This window comes from Synchiropus splendidus, chromosome 14, assembly GCF_027744825.2.
Source record: "Synchiropus splendidus isolate RoL2022-P1 chromosome 14, RoL_Sspl_1.0, whole genome shotgun sequence".
Lineage (NCBI taxonomy): Eukaryota > Metazoa > Chordata > Actinopteri > Syngnathiformes > Callionymidae > Synchiropus > Synchiropus splendidus.
Window position 1 is genome coordinate 1,595,933 of NC_071347.1, and position 24,004 is coordinate 1,619,936.

The 24,004-nt window shown below is 41.2% G+C and overlaps 1 protein-coding gene across 4 annotated transcripts; it reads left to right on the forward strand.

Moving 5' to 3' along the window:
• The first annotated feature begins 15,688 nt into the window (after nucleotides 1–15,688).
• Nucleotides 15,689–20,579, forward strand: LOC128770805 (calcitonin gene-related peptide-like). 4 transcript variants are annotated; one of them, XM_053885684.1, is made up of 5 exons: nucleotides 16,172–16,369; nucleotides 16,533–16,624; nucleotides 17,256–17,390; nucleotides 19,663–19,848; nucleotides 19,928–20,579. In XM_053885684.1, the coding sequence occupies exons 1-4, from the start codon at nucleotides 16,367–16,369 to the stop codon at nucleotides 19,823–19,825; spliced, it is 393 nt and encodes a 130-aa protein (XP_053741659.1). In that variant the 5' UTR covers nucleotides 16,172–16,366; the 3' UTR covers nucleotides 19,826–19,848; nucleotides 19,928–20,579. The 4 variants fall into 4 exon arrangements, with proteins under 4 accessions (XP_053741658.1, XP_053741659.1, XP_053741660.1 ...); XM_053885685.1 differs by having other exon boundaries at nucleotides 19,666–19,848; XM_053885683.1 differs by lacking the exons at nucleotides 16,172–16,369; nucleotides 19,928–20,579 and adding an exon at nucleotides 15,689–15,822 and having other exon boundaries at nucleotides 18,048–19,813.
• The last annotated feature ends 3,425 nt before the right edge of the window (nucleotides 20,580–24,004 follow it).

A 24,004-nucleotide genomic window follows, 5' to 3' on the forward strand; every position in this document is an offset into this window, starting at 1 on the left:
GGCCACGAGGGAAAACTAAAAGGCAACACCAAAAAAGAAGTTCAAAGAACATTCTGGCCTGTTCCATTTTTCCTTTTCATTCCAAGACTGTGACAGCAGCCTTTTAATGGTGAGGTTTATATTCAAGTTTGTGAAATGCTGCGCTCAAGCACAAATGTATGTTGTTTCAGATGTGCTAGCAATTACGCTGAACCTAAGTAGTCACCCTGTGTCTGAAAAACAAGGATTTGTTCGATAACTGCATTGTCTCTGAAGAAATATGATGCAACCCACACTGATAGTGAGTTCTAATTAAAACATGCTGAGCATGAAGTAAGCATGCCCGTTCTACAAGCATCAAAATGTCAACGGTGAAAGCATAAACCTCTCAATTATAATTCAAATAAAACCACAGGGCTGCTGGCCAAATCTCAGGATGCTCAGGTAGTGAAATAAGAGCAGGCTTAAGCAAACAGCATGGTAGGAAAAAGGCGCAGGAAATTAAAATAAGCAAAGCAGATTTTACAATCATTCTCCAATGTGAAGGTTTTACCTAACCACCGTGAGCCAACAATCATTTATTTGGATGGCTAAACCAAATCCTTTCTGCAGCGCAGAGTAAATGAAAGTGTCCACACCCACGTTACACATGTGTCCTGTTTCTTTGGAGAGGTATGGAATTGTGCTACACCAGTATAGAAAGTACACCACTCAACCTGACGCCAACGCAAATCCTCAATGAAAAGACATGCATATTTTTCTTATCTTCAGACAACGTATGTGTTGATAGAGAGTTCATCCAACAGTCCTTACCGTCATGTATTTGGTTTGATATAGCTCATAAACATCTCTCTCATTTACACAAGGATAACTTTTACCTGATGACCATCACCTTGGGATTCACAGGTGAATAACTGAGCTCCTCAACCAATCTTGATGTACATCTGTTGCACCACTTCTTTTCATTCATATTCGATTTTCTATATTTGATTTTGGTTTTTAACTCTGCCCCTCTGGTTCGGTGTGTCATTGGTTATTGGTTTTGTGACAAAAATTGCAAACGATGACCAACCAAACAAAAATAGCCAGGAAAGCACGGAGAGAGCACAAAACAAGAAAGATTTTAATTCCCTGACTGGAACCCGTGCCATGATGGTGAGAGTGCCAAATCCTAACTGCTAGTGCACCAGGGAGTATAGAAAGTGTTTATATCTTGTGTACTCACCACCTGAATTGATGGTGAAAACCGCTCCTCGTCATGAGACATGAAAATTTTATCCAAACCCGTCCAGAATTTCGAACACGGACAGACATTGCCGTTGAGAACATTGCCCCCTGGGCAGAAATAAAGAGAAAGAAAGGAAATAAAAAGATAGTTTTCTTCAAAATACCCAGCAGCCTGCCTTTCATGGGTTTCTTTAGTTAACTTGGCGCTGAATCTCACACTACTGCTACTAAGATGAAATCATATCACTTTTTTCTAATCCAATATATTATGTAGCTCAGCATCCAAAAACCAATATCCATGATCTTCAATCACCATAAAGATCATTGAAAACAAAATCAGCTCCTTTGCGGGCCACAGAATAAATAACTCTTTATAAAGATAAAAGTAAAAGAACCCTCAACACTAACGATTCTACCATAGAACTTGTGAATGCAGACAAAAAGCTGATCCTCACACCAGCTGACAGTAAAAAGGACACAAAACAGCGATATCACACTATTTATTATGTATTGAACATGTTTGTCAAGCACTCTATCAAGAAGTGCTTTCCACTACGTCATGATTGCATATGAATCTATGTTTACTTCTCTTGTCTGGAAGCAGGTCCTCGGTGTGAAGTGACAAGAAGAGTGAGGAAGTGAGTGGAATGGCACTGCCAAGGTTGCATTAAGTTGGCTACTAACTCTGACTAGGCAGGCCACAGGGCAGCGGCGATGAGGGGAGAGTTGCCAAGGCCCCTCCTCTGCCTCGTGAGCCAACTTTGGATTGCGTCACAGACTTGAACATTTCCTGAGAGCATTCACTGCTGGGAGGAGGAGATGAGGTGAGGTGGGTTAGCCTCACCACGGCCAGTTTTATGGCGTCAGTCGCCCCATGCTGATGAAAATGCTGATGCAGCATTTGGCAAATGGCTGAATAAGCTTTTTCATGCTTAAAAAAACACGGCAGTACATCACGAATCACTTAATAATATCAGTAGTTGTAAAGTAAAGATGATGTATGATTCCAGGCTGAAAATGAGGTGCAGACACATTAATGCAATAAATATAGCCCCCCAGTGCTCTGCATGATGGCAAAATGTCACACTGTCTGTGACTCATCAGTGCAGTCACTCACTGCTGAAAAAGACAGAAGGACTGTCCTGCTAGAGATTTGAGTCATTGTGTTAACTGTGATCAAAGCGCTCCAATCCATCATGTTGGTGATTCTGATGCCAGGAAAAGCACAGATGTCGGTCTCTGACCATCACTTTTACTGTCCAGCCAGAGTTTAAATTCCTAACCTACAGTATAATGCTGTTTGGATGAAAATCTTCAACCCGTGGTGTTAAAGAAATGCCCGAGAGGGTGGACTTTGTCACATGATCATGAAGGTCAGTGCATGACTTAACGGCAGTATGTTCTTACAAATGTTATTTATTAGTTTGTCCGCTGCTGACCTGGAATTATCTAAGGGGCAGGCTTGAAGTGAAAACTGAAAATTGTTTTCATAGCTGCAAACTTTGTTGGGACATTCATAAAGCTCACTTGTTTTCATGATCATTTATTAAACCTCGCAAATTCACTTAATTATAATTTCAAATCTGTTAAAAGTCATTTCAAGCCATCTTTATGTTAAGACGTTAAATATTATTAGTGTTTCAAATACTTATCTGAAAGACCCACATCCACATCTGTTATCACAGTATTAACCAAGCATGAGTTTTAAAAACTACATGCAACTTTTCCTGTGCTGGTGACTAGTGATGGACTGCTGAGATTTCTGGAAACACTGTCATAATTTTCAGAGGGCAATAGATGGCACTCTCTGCTCTGCAGTCTTTGGCTTTGAAACTATTTCAATGAAAAAGTACCTCATTTATAAACTGAGACCGCCACCTACTGATCTCTGAATTGTAGTTTCATGAAGCCTCAGTGTGGTCAGTGTGCAGTGAAGGGAGAATCTCAGATGAATATATGTTCAACAACAAACTCTCACTCGTGACATCAGTCGCAACTGAGATTTGTATTCAGTATTAATTAGATCAAATAGTGCACCTGGTCAGTAACTTGGCACAGGCAGAACACGCCTACATCCATATTATGCTCAGCCAAGACAGCGAATAAGTTGTTCAGAAGAGAAGTTCCACCTGTTCCCTTGTCAAAGTGGACCACAGTATGAAGCATCTGGCATCTTTCTTATGTGTCCATGCCGATTGGTGGAGCTTTTGGCTCAGCAAATCCACTTTGCCTTAGCTGGGACATGGGTTTGGAAGGGAACTAATATGAATGGTCAGTGTTGAGAAAGGGAGCATTGTTTACGTCAGATACCGTTCTGCCGATTGTTGAAGGCATAGCTGCGATTTGCTGTTTCAAACAAGTAACTTGGACTTTCTCTGATGACACATGAATTTGGGACGTTGTCACATTCCGTGACTCACTGTTTGACGTCGAGTTTGATCTCATCTTTGAGTCAAAAAGAGGAGTAACAGTGCACTAACTTCAATGTACTCTTCCCACACACAAAAGGTTATGTTGGTCAGTTCTATCTTTCCACCAGAAGAGGTCATCTCCCCCTCAGTTTGACAGGTCATGAGTAACAGGCAGACATCAAATTAGACACATCTGTTTTTCTCAATTTGAGAATTGTGTTGAGTTCATCACAAGCATTATTATGACACTTAACATTGCATCTATCATGTATAAATTAATTAATTATCCAAGTTTATTGTGTTTAAATTGGGAGTATGACCAACCTAAGTAACTGTGTATGAGGTTAGTTAAAAGCTGCTATTTCCATTATAGCCAGGTCATCTTACATGAGTTCAAGCTATGAATTTGTTAAACATATTCTGACACTTAAGACATGAAGAATATATATTAAAACATATGTATTTTCTACCGAATCTCTGAACTGCCATGGTAAATTATTTTTTATTTATGTATTATATCGTACGTATGAGATAAAAAGTATGTTCATACGAGATAATTATTACGTTGGTGTGATTCCCATGATGTGAAAATTGTGTGATTTTGCTACACCAAAAAACAGTGTTGTAAATATGTTTGTATATGTTTTATGGAGATGATAGGTTTTTATGGGGATAATATGTTTTTATGGAGACAATGTTTACAGGGTTGCCTCGGCAGCTGCCAATGTCAGTTAAAGGACTCAGCCCATGGCCGTATTTGCCGGAAATGTTTCCGTATAGTGGAGTGAAAGATTCTTTAACCTAATGAGGTGGGGCCTGTTATGTCTACAAAAAATGATGGAACCGTTGACATAGAAAACTGCCCGTCCCCGCAGTACTGCACATCAAAGGAGGATACTTTAATTTTTATTCAGTCAAGGCTCCATGCCAATGTCATTTAACATTCACTAGTTATCGGAGTGAGATGTGTGGCGAACAAGATGGGCAGGCAAAAGTGTGGTAGCAAATATATAAGAGCAGTCTTATGTGCAGATGTTTTACTAAAGCATTGTTCATTCACGACAAAATGAAGGAAAACAATACACAATTGCTTAATGACACCTGGTAAGGCCCAAGTGACAGCATCACATTCCTAAGGAAAGTTAACATGACGTAAGTGGGATTTTTTCCATAGACTAGTACTACGACTTCTATTATTATGGGAAACTACAGAATCAGAATCAGAATCAGAATCAGCTTTCTTGTCAGTGAGGATCCCACCAACTAGGAAAGTGCTTTGGTACATAGCAATAATGAACAAAAAAAGTAAATAAATAAACAAACAAAAATAAATACAATAAAATAAACAATAATAATAGAAGTAGCTAATAAATAAATAAACCACAAACAACAAGGGCTGTTCAAAAATCAGTCTGACAGGACGGGAGGTTCTGGTCTGGATTGACCGCAGCCGCCTGTCATAGGTAAGCGGGACAAACAGTCCATGACCAGGGTGTGAAGGGTCGGTTCTGATCCGACCTGCACGTCTCTGGGTCCTGGAGACATACAGGTCATGAAGAGGAGGCAGGCTGCAGCCCATCACTTTCTCAGCAGCTGCAGTCTGCACTTGTCCCTGGAGGTGGCACTGCTGTACCACACGGTGATAGAGGATGTGAGGATGGACTCGATGATGGCTGTGTAGCGCTCCACCAGCATCTTAGTCGGAGTTTCCTCAGCTGCCGCAAGAAGACCATTCTCTACTGGGCCTTCTTGATGAGGGAACTGATGGTCAGCTCCCATTTGAGGTGATGGTTGTTCCCAGGAAACAGAAGACATCCACAATGGAAATGGGTGACTCAGGCATCATATTTGTAGTTGCAATGTTTATTGTGTAATATTATCAAAGTGATATGGTTCATGTATCATCATAAACAACCAAGCCTCTTGGGAATTTTGTCTCAAGCGAAAAAAGAATCATGTCTGTTTCCAGTCTGAAGTCACCCAGGTTTCCAGGTCCAAATGAATGTTTTTGGAAATATGATGATGTCATTTAAATGGCAGCTTGTTGGCCCACACCTGAATCTTCCATCCTCCCCACCTCTCATCTGTTATGGAGGATTGAACATCAAATCAAATGAAGTCACAGGTCCTGTCAATCAATAATCACATCCCCAAAACCTCAGAGAGGGCTTCACTCAGAGGAATTCTCGAGTGTTATTAAAGGTTAGCGCTTGACATTTATGCTTGTTGGCTTTTGGAGCTTTGTGAATTGACTTTCTAGCGGAAGTAAAGTTTACAAATATCAGGACCTTGTCATTGGAAGTTTCAAGCAAGACAATATTTAATGTTTTTAACATGACTAGAATAACTGTGTAGTCATGAAAAGGAATTATCATCAGTGAAGGTGCCACAGAGATGACAGTAATTTAACCTAAAAAAAAAAAAAAAAAAAAAAAAAAAAGAAATATATATATATATATATATATATATATATATATATAAGACGTGAAGTCATAACGCCTCGCTCCCTTTGCTACATGCTCAACCTCAGTGTTAGAAGAAATGAAACTGTTTGTGCGCACCTTCGGAACATGCTAAAAGAATAGTTTGATCACTCAGTCATTGGTAATATTTGCATTTCCTCTGCAGAGAAAACCTTAAATTGTTGGTGTTTAGCACCAGTTTCATATATTTAAGTTACAGCAAAAATACTACCTGGAGGAGACACACTATTTCCAATTGCCCTTTCTAGAACACAAGCCATTGCGGTGAGTTCATGTTTTGCAGGTTTACGTGTAAATGAGTATCCATGGATATTTTTATTTGATTAATAAAAGAAAGCTAACTTCAACCGAATAATCTATAAGATTTCTAAAATGCTCAGAGAAGAAAGCAAATGAGAAAGTTTAAGAAAGTAGAAAATTATACAAGAAATTTAATATACCCCAGAACATATGATGAAATTATGAAATATTTAAGATGCCACATAGGACATAAGAAGAAAAATAGAAAAACACAAGTGAATTGTCAGAATACAAAATGTACTGTCTATGAGAAAGTTTGTAAATTTTGACTAACTGAAACAGATGGAACCAAAATATGTTTCAAATTAAACACAATATAAGTATATGGAATTCTTTAAATGTACTTAAAAACTGTGGGTTTTTTTTTTTAGCCCTTCTGGTCATCACGGTGCACTTGAACCTCTTACTATTGCATGATTCTCTTGGATGCTTAGTGTTGTTATTGGACCACACACAGAAACTGCTTAAAATCATTTCACACAGAACGCTTCAGAACAAATGTTTAGGAGCAATAAGTGTTCAAGCAATGCTCTGTTAATCCACCCTTCTAATGGCCTTGACTACAGTTGACTGATGGACGAAAAAAACCTCTGTATCTGACTGCAATGAAATAAAACCACGTAAACAGAGTGCAACATATTCAATTCATTGCTTTAGAAACCAAAGCATTTACTATTTAGATTCAGTCATATCAATGAGGGAACATAACAAAAGAGGTTGTGAATGTTTCACTGGTCCGGCAATTGGATGGCAAACAATTTTGGATCATCTGTGGAAAATGCTGGGTTCTTGAAAAGATGAAGAGACACAAGTCGAGAAGCAATGGTGAGAAGAAGAACGGCAACGATAGAGAATGTGATGAAGGGAGAAGATGCAGCTGCATTAAGCATTGCGTCCTTTTTTCTGAATTGAGCAGATTTTGGCTAATGTAACTAGTTTTACGTTTGAACAAAATCACCACCGTCACTTCCTGCTTCGCTTTACTTTACTTTACTCAGACACCACATTGTCACTTCAAATAGACATGACTTTAACACGGCAGCTCATGATATGACCCATCCTTAAAAGACTTAGGACTTTGATGAACAGGTACTTACTTTGCTCAACTGGTGATGTTTTTTTTTCAAGCATGTTCCATATTGGAATGTGTGGAAGTATAGACTAGCAGACCTGTCGTGCGTTACACTCATCAATGTTGACTGTTGTTTGGAGTGTGCCATTGTGCCATTACAGTTCCGGGGCCACGGATACGCAGTGTTGTGGAAACATGGCTGCAATGCTGCCACATTTTCATATGAAACAAAGCCATCTCAATGTGGATACAAACATGTAGTGCTTGAATGATACTTCATCAGCGTTCATGAGTCTCTAATGTGCATCTCCCAGGACCTGGAGAAATTTGCATGGTGCAGCACACTTTTGCACACGTTTTACTTTTTGTGCTTACAGACTTTGCTGTGCATACACCCACCTTTTAGTCCACTCGTGGACAGCCTACCTGCACTCAGGAGCTTTACACTGTTGAGGCCATGAGAATCTCATCACTGCTTATTGTCTGTGTTGGAGTCCATTGTTATGGAAAAAGCTGGAATGCCAGGAGAGTGGTTCAACTGCTTAGTAGGATGCTTACATGGATAGATGACGAGAATTACTTGCATCTTTGGACATCTTTGAATATTTTTCATAACCAGGGACATTTGAAGTTTACTTAAAAACAATAATTCCTTGTCTTTCATATGAATGAAAAAGAACGTTCTGGAAGGATGTTCTTCCTGGCTTTTGATCATGATTTTCAGGAAAGCTCTTCATTTTCGCCTGAGTCAAGCGTTTCAAACTCTCAGCTTTGCTGCAAAGGCAAAACTGAAGGCAGGGTCTTGGGTCACAGCCAGACTTTATAACCGCATAACATTTAACTTTCTATAAATACCACGGGACACAGTCCAAGTTGATCAAGTGTGATTGAATCTGAAATGACTGCAGTGCTGGGAGCCAAGTTTCCTTGAGATAACTGGAGGAACTGCCCGACTCTGGACAGTCTGTCACAGGCTGAGCAGCCTGAGTCACTCCACCTTCCCTTTTGCTAAATCTCTAGATATATTGCTGATTTGACAGTCTTGTTTTGGCTACAAAACACTTGGTGATCCATATTGTTGATGTTAAAGGCCCGTCTTCTCCCGGTCCTATAGTGGCAGGCATGTGGTGGGGGGCACCCTTCTACACCAAGCTCAAACTAAGCCCACTGCCCCATGCCTGTTAGTTTTGGAACTGGAGTTAGGGCTGTAATTTTTATCAGGATTACGATTATGTCTTCTTACGATTATTTAGCCAAATGGCTGTCTCCCCAGCTTCTCTCATTCGGTCCCGATGCACCCAAACGCTGCACCACATCTGGTCCTGGTGAAAATTGACCAGTGGGAAGCCACACTGGAAAGCACAGCTTCCCGCTACACTGAGTGAGCCCCTCAGTGTGAAGCTCTACCTGTCACTGAGAGAGCTCGAGCCTCTGTTTACATAGCGTGGGGGACGTTAATATTAGCCACATCCAGCATTCTGAGTCACAACAGCAGTGATAGCTTCTTGTTGCCGATGTTTCGAAGACCAATTATTATTTGGAAGTGGAGTGTACATTTTTTGGACGAAGGGTATTATTTACATAATGGTCTCTATGTACTGAGGCACTGATGTACTGTCAAAGAAATATATTATTGTTCTTCTTTCCACTGTCCGTTGTCCTGACCACAAAACCTTGACTGAAACTTGCATTCATTCTATCACAGCACGGAAAAAGAAACTCTGAGCCGCACCAGAAACTGGATTTGGTGTGGGGTGTGGGTAAATAAGTTAATTGAGACTTATTATCCTTGGTAAACCAAAGTCCATGTGGAGCTGCTGGACCACACAGCAAAAATAGATTTGTGTTTGTCATTTTGTGATGCACCACTGGCCAAGACAAGGGAATTGTTCAGTTCAGGATCATACAATAAAAGTAAATGACAGACAAATAAAGACGCTGGCACCTGATATTTGACACCAGCGATCGGTGGTGCCACAGTGTACACTATATTACCAAAGTATTTACTCCTGCCTTGACTCACATATGAGCTTAAGTGCCATCCCATTCTTAACCCATAGGGTTCAATATGATGTCGGTCCACCTTTTGCTGCTATTACAGCTTCAACTCTTCTGGGAAGGCTGTCCACAAGGTTGAGGAGCATGTTCATAGGGATTTTGGACCATTCTTCCAAAAGCACATTGGTGAGGTCACACACTGATGTTGGTCGAGAAGGCTTGGCTCTCCAGTCAAATTCATCCACACCAGAGTCTGTCATCCATGTCTTTATGGATCTTGCTTTGAGCACTGGTGCACAGTCATGTTGGAAAAGGAATCGGCCACTGAATATGAATAACTAAATGAAGATGAATAACTAAAACTATTCATATATCACTGTTTATACAAAGATATGAATACAAGTGTCGTACAAGTCTTTCCATAAACTGGATTATGCCAGATAGAATGGAGGGATGAAGTTTGAGTATCAGGCTGTTGAGTTGATTCTTATTGTCAGATTTTTCAACTATAGTGGATTTTCTACACCCTGCATTATAAATCAAAGGATTATTTTGGCACATATAATCTGTTCTGAGTCAAACCAGGAGGACTCAGCGTTCATGCCTTTAAGCCCATGTGTCAGAGGATGGTTGGACAGATGACAGAATTAGAGAGCTACAGTTGCAAGACAAGCTTGTGTCTTTGGTTTTAGGAATTTAGTGAATTCAATCAAAGGGGCTTTACTTTTCTGGTGTTATTGCCATGTTAATGTGAGTAAGATGCAGTCCATATGACATGTGACTGTACTGAGCCCTGAAGAAATAGAATACAACTGTTTTTTTCTTCTTCTGTTTTTCATTGATTAATTAATTGTGAATCCGGCCAAATATAGGTGAATTTAGGATACATGCCCATGCACGATACTGTTTCAGCCGCAAGCTGTGTCAGTCTATTGATCAAGTCTGTTTGGGCTAGGTATCAAGGGTAAGCTGGCCAGTGGAAAAAGCACCTGAGTGTCTGATCAGAATCAGTCAGAGAGTTCCCTGACACCCGTGTTCGACAGGATATATCGGACCCGGATCTTTGCTGTCCCATCTCACGATCAGGAATTTAACATATGAATCTTTTGTCAAAGTTTTCACATAGAATCACAAGAGTTGTGTAGAGCTGGATGTGAATAAGGACATTTGTTCAATTGTTTGTGTTGGGCCCAGCGGAACCGGTCACTAAAATTCTACTTTACCATGTTTCTGTGAGTCACTTCATTAATCACAACAAAATAATGACAAATGGAGCACTTCTGGGGAAGATAAACTGTCTTTTGTGTTGCTTCAGCGTCCCAAAGCATTCCTTAGTGTCTGACTATTGATTTCTGAGAGGTCTTTTTTTCACTTTCTGCTTCTTTGTTCCTGAATGAATTTGCAGTAGACGGCACACAGCACCATTAGATCCAGAGGTCCCTTCACTCCCGCGATGAACGGCGGAGAACTCTGATTGATGTGCCCTTGATTTGGCGATTGAACGCAATCTTCTAAATGTCCAGATAAGAACAATGCCAAAACAGATCCAAACCTAACCCGACTTGAAATGTTACAGCGTTCCTGAGCTGATGAATGAATCCTAAATGTGACCTGCAGAGATTCCACTTGCGTGAGAGTGGTGAGGAACACCAACGCGTGGAAGCCAGCAGGTGTTCAAATAACACTCCACAGATTGTTTGACATAGAAACCACTAAGTGACATCAGTTCCACAACTTGAACTTGCATTTAATCAGGTGGCGAGCCTCTGTTGTGGTGGCAAGCCACTGATTAGATTTGGAGATTGAGAGCCATTACTGGAGGCTGGAGTGGGATAATGACTTAAGTGCTGTTTCGCCTCCTTTCTCTTCAGGAAGTGATTTATCTGGATTGGCCTGGTCTTAACTGACTGTGAGGTGGCCAGGGTGGACAGAGGCTTTCATAGATCATATCACCATGCACTGACCCCATCAACACACACTCATTTCCATCTGGGATTTATGCTATGCTACGTATGCTAAAGATGCTCCAGCACAAACTGGTGAATTCTGCGTTCAAATGAGTTTATCTGCAGTTTCCCTTGGTCTCCTCTGGGATTCAATGCTGGTATCACCTCGCCAATAGTAACTGAGGGTTGTCAAACACACCAACGGCACGAACACCAAGGTGATCCTCACGTACATTTGTACTGGGAAGTAGATAGATGACCGTATATCCCATTGGGCTGGTCCCAGAAAAAAAAAAATCAATTGTCATCAATAATTTGGTACATATCCATGACAGTAACATCAGAGTTTTATTCCTATTCTCACATTCCCATGTCCCAACTATATCAAGTGCTGTGTGTGTTTTTCAGGATCACAGATTCACTGCTCTGTCGGAACTGGTTTGTCAGAAGAGACGAAGATCCAATTTCCGATAGTCCTCATTGTGATGTGTAGGAGGAGAGCGCAGTGACAGTCAGCTGGGTCCTGCCCCTTCAACAAACATGTTGAAGCTACACAATATAATGGACCTCCATTAAGTGTGTGTGAGTTTACTCATTGGTTCGCTTCAGCAATTTTGTCGAATCATTTGGCTGTTCCATGTTCTCTGTCTTTTTTCAGTTGTCAACTCATACGCATAACATTACTTTTTTGCCATAAACAAGATGGCATTTCTACGTATACCTACGTCTTGTTTAAAAAGCATCCCACAGTAAGAATCCTCAGAGTCAATATCATGGAGGTCTTGAACATGACCCCTTTTTTTGGACACTACAACCTCCTAATATCCTGATAGTGGCAAGGATGAAGTGTTTCACAAATAGGTTTATTGTATGTATTTTTCATTATTCAAAGAAACTACTAGTGCTGCATCACTTTTCACCACTTCCAGCGACACAGCAGCAGCAGCAGCAGAAGCAGCAACCGTAAGCCAGTGGTCCAAATGTTCCCACTAATCAGTTCTACCCGGGTGGGTGTGATGATCTCAGTTCAGGGAGTCCTGTCTCCAAAGGTTAGCGTATCGACTCAACTTCACAAAGTTTTTTTTCCCCCTCTATCTTCAGTAACTACGAAAACTTGGCTGGAGTCAGGATGGCCAGTGTAGGTCTCCTGGGGACAGAGTGATGCACATGACCCAAAAGGAACACATACGCTGCAACAACCACAGCAAAGCTGTAAATATAGACACTCAAACACACAGGATATCGCCATAATGATGTTTACGTCCTGTCGTGACATACACACTATCAGGTAAACTCTCCAATGATGACGCAACCACACCCAGTTATCCCATTGATTCTGTCTAAAGGTTAAACAAACACCATGTGAATGATTTGCCGGCCAGCAGGATCCAGATTTAGCATGTAAATGAATGTGCATCTCTTTGTTTGTTTCTGCCAGAGCCTGTCTGAGGGCAGCAGGTAGACGAACTAAAGGATGATTAGATAATCCCGTTCACATGGTGTGAGTGATTATTTGAGCATTGGGACGCAGCTGCAGGAGAGTTGAAAAATCACCTCCTGTCCAAAAAGAACCACTTTCAGAGACCAGCGTCAACTCTATTTTGTAATTCACAATCACAGTTGATGGATTAACCAAAGGAAACAAAAGGGGCACATTTTAATTTAAAAGCTTTTGCAAATTATTTACTCATCACGTCTTCTGTGTCATTTTCAAAATTCTCGACAGGCATCACAGTGATTGTGGTGGTCGGTCTTTTTATCAAATTCAAAAGTGTCATGCAACTTCATCTCAAACTTCTGTTTATATCCTGAATGAGACACATACAGTCAGTTATTGGAATTAATGAGATATGTCAGAGCCCTGAAGTGCACAAACAAGAGGGAGCGGGAGGTCCCTGTCAACGGTCATCTGTAACTTCTTTATTTTTTCAGGGAAAGGCAAAGTAGTCCACGAAGCCCTCTCTTGCAGTTGAATTGGCGACAACGCGTCAGTTTCTCCAACGTGTCCCTGTCCCTTCATTGGATATCACTTTCCATCCTTCCACTCACTTTTGGAGAAGATTCACGGTAACACCACACCCTTACCCTCTTTTTTGACTGAAAACCATTGTCTCTTACATCAAGAAGAAATGTATGAGAGACTGGACTGGTCAACATCTCTTTGTCTTTAAGCTACTGTATATAAAGTGGTTTCACTTCAAATTTAGAGACAATTAATTGTCTTGAAGAATATGCTGCATTCTGCACTTTTATACACAAGCATTGTGAGACTGCCGCAATTTGTGCAACACAAAACAGTTGCACAGTTTTGTTTAAAGAAAGTTGGAATTGCTAATTTACATCACCCATTCAGGTGAGACCCAAGAGGAAGAAGCAAGTCTAAGAAACTGTCCTACTCTGAACTTCCCCAGCCTCTCAACCTAAGCCTGACCATTCCGAACCAATGGCTACCCTTAACCAGAACCGAAACCAAACTTAAATCTAATTAGAATTATAATGACCCACTTATTTTGAAGTTTTAATCCTCATATTGAGGCTTAAACCTAAATGGACCAGCAAAAGGTCGCCACAAGTGAATGTGAACCTCTGCCAAGCACGGATCCAGACAATGATCACTCCCAAAATGGAATCATTTTTCCTTCTGTCATTTCACATATCCCTAAAAATTTCACCCAAATGTCATCCAAATCTGTCCCTAACTTTTCAAGTTATTTTGACAGACAGATAAACCACCGCCGTCCAAAACATAACCTCCTTGGCGGAGGTCATCACCATGAACATCTTCAAGAAGAATAATGAAGAACTGAATTCCCAAACTCTGCAGGAGTTTCAGCTTTACCTCTTTTTGCTGACTCTTTGAAGATGCCATGATACCATGATGTCATCTGTCCAGAAGAGGACAATAAGTTAGTTTGGACATTGAGCAGCAGTGTCTCCACACAGTTATCACCCGGGACCCCGGAGCTGTCTATTCAGTGGTGATTTAGAGCCTGACATGGGCCAGCCTTGTGGCTCAATAGCACTAAAAGGCTCATCCCGTCTAATGGGGTTCCTCTATGACGCAGAAAAGGAGAGGCAACCCCTCCCTTTTCTCTTTACCCTGACATATAATCTAGCGCATACACTCAGATATACACGCACAAAAAAAAACACAAACACCCTAATGCATCTGAGCAGCCATTTATTTTTTGAGCGATAACAATGGGCGCAGACCACACACACACACACACACACACACACACACACACACACACACACACACACACACACACACACAGTCTTTACATGTTCTCATGACAAAGAATTGGGATGATGGCGTACGACATAGAGTTGTGTAATTGCTTTTCAGAAACTGTGTCTGTGGCTGTCATCGATTGGTCTCTGCTGAGGACTGTTGTGTGGGAGGAGGCTGGGCAGCAGTCATCATTACTGGACTGATGGTATCACTTTATTAGCTCAATAGAGTGTGACGTTAGTAAGGTGACTGAGGCTTCACTGAGTTGTGTGTCGGCCGTCCACCAAACATTCTTCAGGATTTTAGAATGACCAACAGAAAGCACCTTCCAACAGTGGAAGGTGCTGAAAATAGAATCTCCTTTGAAAAAGAGTTTTGCACTACATTGACTCATGCATCTTTGTAGATTATATGTTATAAAATAAAGCCCAGCAGCTCATTATATCTGGTGAATCACATCACTCCTACATTACATAAGGTGAGTGTTTGTTTCACTGTCTGTGTTGGTGCGCTGTGGGTGCAATGTTGTCCAAATATCATTATGAATGAAGAGTGTGGCCCGCGTGCGTCACTGTGTTGTGAACAGCCCTCCCCAGTAGATGGCCCCGCCCGCATGTTATGAGCTGGGTGGGGGAAGTGGGAGGGGGTCCCAATCAATTTGAGGTTTACCATGAAATGCAATTTTCTGATTTTTTTTTTTTTTTTTTTGGTAGCTTCCTAAAATAATTCTTGCTGGCTAGGCTTCCAGTTTGGTTTGCCATTTAATTAATGACACCAATGTAAATTGGGGATGGCAAATGGTCCAAATGACGGCTGGATTTTGTGAATGGAGCACTTAGTGACTGAGCAATGACGTCAGTACGAAGCCATATCCTTTCTTACTGAGTCAAGTGCAGAGGGAGGCCTCTGATTGGCTTCCTGTGGTGGCAGTGTGACGCGATTGGCTGACTGCGGATAATTAAACACCTACACGGTCAATGCCCAAATCCAAGTGACGGGATATATAGGCTGGTGCGTTGGCACTGCACACAACAGAATCAAGAGTTGTTCTGCAAGTTAGGAGTCAGCGTTTTGTTTTGCATTAAGAGCCACAGAAATATATATATATATATAAATATTTAAAACATATTTATTTTTTGTTTTTCTTTTCTCTGGGTGATTACCACTGAAGGTAAGTGTCACTTCTGTGATGTGCGTTAATGTTTGGCTGAGTTGTGCAGCGCCGCAGTGATTAGTCAGTGGCGGTAATGTGATTGGTCAAGTGGTCATTGGGGTCACCACTGTATGTCTGTAAGCATGCAGAATGAGGATCACTGCAGGGAATGAAGGGTGAAATGCAGAGTAGATAGAGGAATAAAAGGATAATACAGGGATGGAGAGTGATCTCAAGTGTCCGTGTGCGACCTAGCAACATGCTTGCAGCTCATTACACTAATGCACCGGTCTCTCTGGGAGTTGGCAAGCTTGGGAGTCCTCCGCGCCACCTTCGCGCTCACCCCTCCTCTTCCATTCTAGCAAGTGCAACATTCTAGGACCCTCATCCACTCTCTCTCTCTACACACGGTGCATGACAAAGGAGAACTAACTGTGCTTTTGACTGGATGTTTTGAAGGAACAGTGCATTTTCACTCAGAGAGCTGTAAGACAGAGCATTGAAGGGAGATTGTATGGACGAACGCAAGAGCAAGGATGTTTGCAGCAGGATAGCTTGGTAAATGGTGAGCTCACCTCTGTTAAAATTGACCGTATTTGAAACTTGTGTCTGCGTAGGGAGATCATGACAAGTACATCTTCATCTACCTACTCTCTTTTATGAGCTCCTGTTGGATTGTCTGTGAAGGGCTGTCTGCTTATGGTGGGTGTTTGTCTCACTCTGTGTAGGGGACCATGGTTATGTTGAAGATCTCTGCTTTCCTCGTTGCCTATGCCCTGGTCATTTGCCAGATGTACTGCTCACAAGCCGCCCCTGCCAGGTGAGAAATCTCTAAAATATTTTTTTTTTTGGAGGAAATCTTTATTTCTGATTCATTTCCGGAGAGATATGTTCTTAACACACTGATAACGAGAGAAATCTAAAGAGGACAGGGTGAATTAGTTCTTTCTAAACACGCTCTGCAGTTGCATGAAGGAGTTTTTTGTTTTGTTTTTTTTTTCCTTTTTTGAAAAGCTTTAATGGAGTGTTAGGGAGTAGCTGAATCGGGGCACAATTTTACATCTACAGTTGATTTTACACCAGGAGATGATAAACGGTCATCTGTATTTTTTATGAAGCCTTGCTCCGGCCCCTCCCACTGACGCTCCTATTGATTTTGTAATAAATCTAAAGCCGGCCGCGCATCGGCCCCTTCGTCAGATGAGGCACTTTCTGCAGATTGTTTCCGTGCGTTGGCCGATGGCCCTCAAACCTGTACGTCATTCCTTTCGGAGTCAGTGACGTCTCTCAAACCCCCTGTCTTCAAAGTCCCCACCCACATCCTTCCACTCAATGGTACCACAGGTAATAAATCCAGGCAAGGGGATTGAGTTGAATGATCAATTTTCATCCCTTCTGTACTCCGTTCTTGCAGTATATTTATCTTTTTTTTTTTTTTTTTTTTGCTGTAGACCAGGCCTAGAGTCCATGTCAGACCGGGTCACACTCACGGACTATGAGGCACGGCGATTACTCAATGCCATTGTCAAGGAGTTTGTGCAGATGACGGCAGAGGAGCTGGAGCAGCAAGCCACTGAAGGAAACAGGTACAGTTGTCTTTGATTTAGCTTAATAGACAAAACACTTTCTAAATAAATTGATATGAAAAAGTGGCTGGAATTATCGTGTTAGCGAATGACTACGTCGTAGTTTCATGCCCTGATTTAACTTTGTTCCCAATCAGTGAGGTTGTAGTACCAGCGCAGTTGGGCTCACTCATTCACTAAGTAAGATAACACGATGAAAAAGAACATGGATATTCTTCTAAATCCTTACTCTCTGCCATGACCGTGCCCCTGCATGGGTGAATTTGATTTTGACTTTGTTTGAACAGGCAGCTATTTCTTGCCTGCCTGCCGGGCATGTGAACGGCGAATGCCTAATGGACCAAGTAATTGTGCATGATCAGTCAGTTCAGTGAAGTTGCATGACAGTGGGAAGCAACTGGTTTCTGTTTGTTGTGTGGGTGTTAAAGATGTGCTGGGGGAGGGTCTGGTTGCATGACGGGATGGGTGACAAGTTGCATCACAGGATGCTGGAGGAGTTGTTGTTAGTTGACTGATAGTTGTGACAGCACGAAAAACAAACGTGCATGTGTAAGGGATGTTTTTGGTCTGGATTGTTTGGAAAATGAAAAATGCATGATTTCTCACATCTATGAGCCTGTTCTGTGCATGTGTTCTTGTGTTTCCCCTACCCGACAGTATGGACAGAACCCTAACCAAGCGCTGCTCCAACCTCAGCACCTGTGTGTTGGGAAAACTGTCTCAGGAGCTGCACAAGTTGCAGACGTTCCCTCGCACGAACGTGGGTGCAGGAACGCCGGGCAAGAAGCGCAGTGTGCCTGAGAGTGACAGCTATGCAAGCTACGGCGAGACGTTTGACAGCATCTAACTGCTCCTCTCCCCCAGACCTCCTATTTTACCTGCATCCACATCTCCCATTGATTGTTTTTAGAAGTGCATGTTGGTTTAACCTGCTTGATTGGCTTGTAAAGAATCTTAGCCTTTTCTTTGGTTTTCCACACCATCCTAGTTTAATTTTTACAGAGAATTATCGACACCCCAACATTTAGACATCCAAATTTTTGTTGCGCCAGGTCCGATATCTGTCACTTTGTACTGTACATGGAGTCATTCATGATGAATGAAAGCTAAGAGCGATCACTTATTTAAATCTTCTAATAAATGATCCACTCATGCGACACCATATTTGTTGGTCAATAAATGTATTTTTCTACCAGGAAAACTCCCAGCGCACCTTCTTTCTTGGATTAAATCACACTAGAAAAAAACAAAAACAATAAAGCTTAAAAAGCTTTTAGTTGATTACCATCAAATAGAGGCCATTATTTAGCCCTGAAGTTCTCTGCGTGCATGCAGGTAAGAAAAAAAAACCTCTCTGGGTAATACTTGGATTAAACTGCATTCTTAAAGTGTTTTTTTTTTTTTTTTTTTAACTTTGTTTAACCCCCCAAATGATGTGACAAGGTTTGGCAGTATTACAATAGTGTTCTTTTAGTACCTCCGTCTCAGTCCAATGTCCACCCATTAGGTGAGTGAAATAGAGTTTTGTGAAATTTGGCAGCTCATATTGGACTTTCTTGGCTATAAGAATTTAATAACTGGGTGGGGAGGCCTGGAATCCGATAGTTTTATCAAGCAGCCAAAAGCCCATGTTTGGCCTAATAAATGTATGAAAGATAGAATTTTAAGATATATTTAGCAAGAACTGATACAATAAAACTGAGTTGTTGTTGCATGACCATTAGTCCGAACGACTTAGAACAGAGTATAAATGTGAAGGTGTCAGTATGGTATAGGACAAAATCTATGAGCAAACTTCCGATACAGTTTTACCAAGTGTACAACACCATTGTACTTCGCCTTACTCATAACTCTAGCTTAAATCAATAGCTAAAAAACTACCCTGTACGGCCAACAGCAACAAACATTGAACTACCTACTTAATCATCCCATTGTTTTGCTCAGGAATCCCTAATTCTAAAAATCAATATTAAGTGATGCATAGATATCAGATATGGACTTTGATGTCCCTAAGCTAGTTTCCATGTTGCAACCAAGAAATTACTGCCACATAATCTAACCTGGTTCGTCCTATCTATGTTTTAACAAAACAAACGAAAGTAAAAACTAAATAAAATTGTAGTAATCTCTTGATAGACAATTGAGAGGTTTTGCTTTTACTTTTGCCACAAAAATATATGCAGTTTAACTGTAAAATTGTTGTAATATGAAGTCTATCTGGAAAATATTGGCAGCTCTTCAGTGTGTTTACCAGATGTTTGTTGTTCTGAAGTAGCGTTACAGCACAGAAGCGAGCTTGCAACACAGCAACCTGCGTGACTCACCGCCTAGCAGACTTCCTCAGCCGATCGGGTGGAATGGGCAACAGCAACTTCGTCCCCACAAATGTTGGTGCCAAGGCTTTCGGTAGGCGGAGGAGAAGTGTCCAGATGTGAGCAACCAACACCTCAAAGAAATGGTAAAAATAATATTAACTCAACTTGCTCAAGTCAAACCTTTGATATTCACTTTTTTGTATATGTTGTGTGTCTCTACAGGTCAACAAGAAAGCATCTGACAAAAAAAACAACAAAAAATCGACTGTCCTTCAAACAAAAATCCACAAAAAACCCCCCAACAGAATCAACACCGAACTGGCCCGTAACCCCCTCACTCACACCACCTGCTGGACTCCATGTCCGTGTTTCCATTCTGCTTATTCGGTTATGTTTTTGGCAAATAAGAGAAAAAAAGCACTTTAATACCAAAAAAAAAAAATCCAATAGTTTCTGTTATTCTTTTTTATACATGCGTATCAGTGGAAAATAAAATGGAAGCATCAGTGGTTATCACCGTTATTTTATTCTCCCAATTTTTACCTCAAGCACATGACCTTTCATACGATCCACCCTACCCCCTACTGTCGTAACATCAGCCCTTTCCACTCTTCAACTCCTTCATTTCTCAAATCAGCTCCCACTCATCTCCTGAAGGTGTCCTCTCTTCCTTTGTGCCAGTGGGACGCCATTAAAGATCAGTCTACGCAAGGTCCCCCCACAACGGCTGTTGTCTTGTGCCTTGATGTAGAACAATGATTTAGATGATTGTACAGTTCTGTTGTTTCGAGACAATAAAGAAGACCTGAGACAAGGGGACAAAGAAAATGGAGAGAAATGAATATTGTAAACAATATTGTGAAAAAAAAAATTAAGCAAGATTAAAATGTATTTTAGATACACTCGGGTTTTGGGTACTTGTGTTGTTCTTCACATCTTCTGCTAGAAACAGATATGACCGGGGAGCCTTGTGAGGAGTTATTGACATATAGACATAAATGGCAAGAAATGAACACAAACAGGATAAGGTACATTCAGAAACAATCACTAACCGTCAGTAGAAGAGCTAGTGAAGACTGCTTCTGTTACTTCTGTTGCTAATCATTACATATTCTATACTGCACATCAGTATCGCCATGTACGTATATGTGAGGTTGAATTGAGTAAAAAATGCATGTCTGCAAACACACACTAAAAATGTCTACACAGCGGCAATGGCGAGCTGGGAAATAAGGTGATGTCAGAAAAACATTAGCACTGGCTGTTTAGAAGTCAAGTCCAAAGCTGCAAACCAACCAGTTCTTCTATAGCTCTCCGCCATGAATCACCCTAATAAGAAGCACCATAAATCCATATTTACATGAATTACCCAGCCGTTTGCACAAAAAGGCCTGGCAGGACTTCAGGTTTCTCATATTTAAGATTCAGCAGGTATCCTGTTCAAGTCACTATTTATACAAGGCAGGGTTTTCCGAGTCCCACTTTGTGTCTGTTCATTTGTGTGCATGTGCGGAGGCTCTCCAATAGGGGGCAACATAACTATCATGACCGACTGGTGAGCTGTACTAAAACACTGAAGAATATCTCAGCAGTTAACTTCACGTCCTCATTGCAAATACAAGTGAAACTCAGATACATCAGAAAGACTGGCATGATGAAAAAAACCCGAATGAACCCATCATTTGGAATTGTTCAGAATGAAAAATTGACACAAGCAAATGAAACAAATTGAAACGATGCAATGCTTGTTTGACGGCATCTGAGCTGAGCCAATTACCTTTTGACTGAAGCATGGCAGACTTTGTTGTTAGTATAGTGAAGATGTTGAGGAATATTACATGAAATTGCCTCACTCACAATGGTCAAACTGGTAGTGTTGTCACCTTTACCTTTACTGACATGGCGCAAAAGGCATCACCCTAGACACTACACTAGAATGTAATTTCCTCTGCAATATATCTTCTAATCAGTTTGAAAATCTGTGTGAAATATGAACTGTTTGCACATTTGTGAGCGAAATTTGTTACATGTATCGAGATGCCATCTCCCCTTACAATATATTTCGTGTTTGATTACACGGATCCACAATTTAGATGTCAAAATCATTTGATTATTTACAACTCATCAAACATTCATTATTTAGTTTGCCTGAAATATGTAAAGATAACAGAAATTCATGAGCAAAGATGTAATCCAAAACCAGAAGTAAAATGTGTGATGTGATAATAAGTGCAATCAATAAGGGTGAAATTGCACAACAGGATTTGGTTGATCCGATTTAGTTGCATGGGTGAACATCTAGTGAAGCCGAGCAAATGCTGGATGTTTGTCACTGTGTTCATATTTATTACTACTACTGTTATTGTCTTCCATTTTCAGTCTTCATGGCTATTGTTTATTTGACAGGCAGACATTGATCTTTTAAACATGCAAAGGGGGACAAAATAAGTAAAGACGCAAGAATTAGCATTGCACTTGGCGGATTCACTCCATGCCAAAGACCCCCATCTCTTTGTTGCTGTAACAGTCCTCTCATCCATGACAGGGCCCTCTCTGCAGTTCTAATAATACAATGGTTCGAGTGTGGGATCAGTCATCCATATAACCAACCACTGTGGAAACTTTTCTCCAGATGACTGAGGGAGGTGTATGAAGCCACTGTTGGTATTTTGATAATTGACGCTGATGGGACGATGATTCATGACTTTTTTTTTTAGCTGCTTGACATTAATCTATCTCACCATAGCAGTAAATAGTTCCAAACTGGAGCCCTTACAGTCAAAATGACTTCTTGTAAGAGAAATGAAATATCACGACTCCATCTCCAGAAATATCTGCCACACAACAACCCAACTTCAAAAACCCATTTGTAGTATGGGCGCCAGTTGAAATAGTATGGAGGACTTTTCACATCCAATTTGCCATGAACCGCCAAGAATTGTACCAACACCTGATTATGTGTCCAATATTGGCATGCTTTAAAATATCCTATTTGGAGTCCAAAGAGATGCAGGCATATTCAACTCGGTCCTCAAAGGGCCAGGGTGGTTCAGGTTTTTGTTCCATCCAATGAAGCACACATCGGTGAACCATTACCAACTCTGAAGACAGTGAGCATGTTGGCCCAGAAAACCAAATTGTTGCGTTAGCCAGGCTAAGTATGGACTTTTGAAATACATGTCCACAGCTTAGTCTGACTGCTGGAAAGAAATCTGAATTTGTCTTAGTCATACTACACATCATGGCTAGTTAATGTTAATTAGTTAATCGCTGGACTGAGCTAGCATGGAGCCGAATAGCTCTGCTATAACCGGACTGCACCAGCTTCAGGTACGCTGCGGAAGTGAACAAATTCCTAGACTGATCATGAGTGATGTCTAACCTTCTATATAACTGACAAGTGGTGTGTGTAGCCTGATGCAGTATGTGTGTGTTCCTGGGTCTTTGCAATGTCTGTGGTGAACACACAACAAACCTGATATCAGTTGAGTTTTATAACTCGCGACAACAATGATTCGCAGATGTGTAGAGCTGCGTCAGTCACATTCACGCAGAGCATTGTGATAGTTTCTACTCACAAGAAGATTAGAGGATGTGATTTGTTTGTTTAAGGATACAACATTACCATCACATTAGCAACTGTTAGCGTGGTTGCTAAGTTAATCAGGGCTCGACTCGGTGCTTTAGTTACTCAGTTTAGTTAGCATTCTCGCAATACAAAAGCAACAGAGTCTCTTGCATATTTAATTTTATTCAGAAACTTGCTAGTTTAATCCAGAGATTTGCCAAAGGAAGCATGTCGACGATAATGATGGCTCCATGACGGGGACAGCGGTCAACTGTCGCGCTGATTCAGTCAGCACAATAAGCGGCCATGAAAGGGGACAAACCGGTTGCAGGGTAAAACCCAGGCAACCCAGGGTAAAAGAATGCACCAGGAAACGGGATGGCGTGCTGAAACAACTCGGCATTCTGACCCGCCCGCTCCGACTGGCCGTTAGAGTGTGGGTGATACCCAGACAAGAGACTTATCGATGCCAGAACAACCTTATAAAAAGCCAAAATGGTAGAGCCAACAGAAATGGGACCCGACCCAAGTCCAAAATGAATAATTAAGGATGCCTCCAAATGAGAAAGCTCAATCAAAACCCGGGGAGCAATCAGATAGGTCACACACCGACAACAGGTCAGGCATGAGGTGCAGGTTCATCAGTGGAACTGATTGCAGCAGCCAATAACACCCGACTCTGTCAAGGAAGACAAAAAAAAAAAAAAAAAACAGGAGCAGGAAGTAACTGA

Excerpts from the sequence above, each read along its gene's own strand:
- LOC128770805 (XM_053885682.1), top strand. Across the intron at positions 16,625-17,255 it reads TCACAAGCCGCCCCTGCCAG|ACCAGGCCTAGAGTCCATGT; the intron begins GTGAGAAATCTC and ends TTTTTGCTGTAG. Across the intron at positions 17,391-18,047 it reads CAAGCCACTGAAGGAAACAG|TATGGACAGAACCCTAACCA; the intron begins GTACAGTTGTCT and ends CCTACCCGACAG.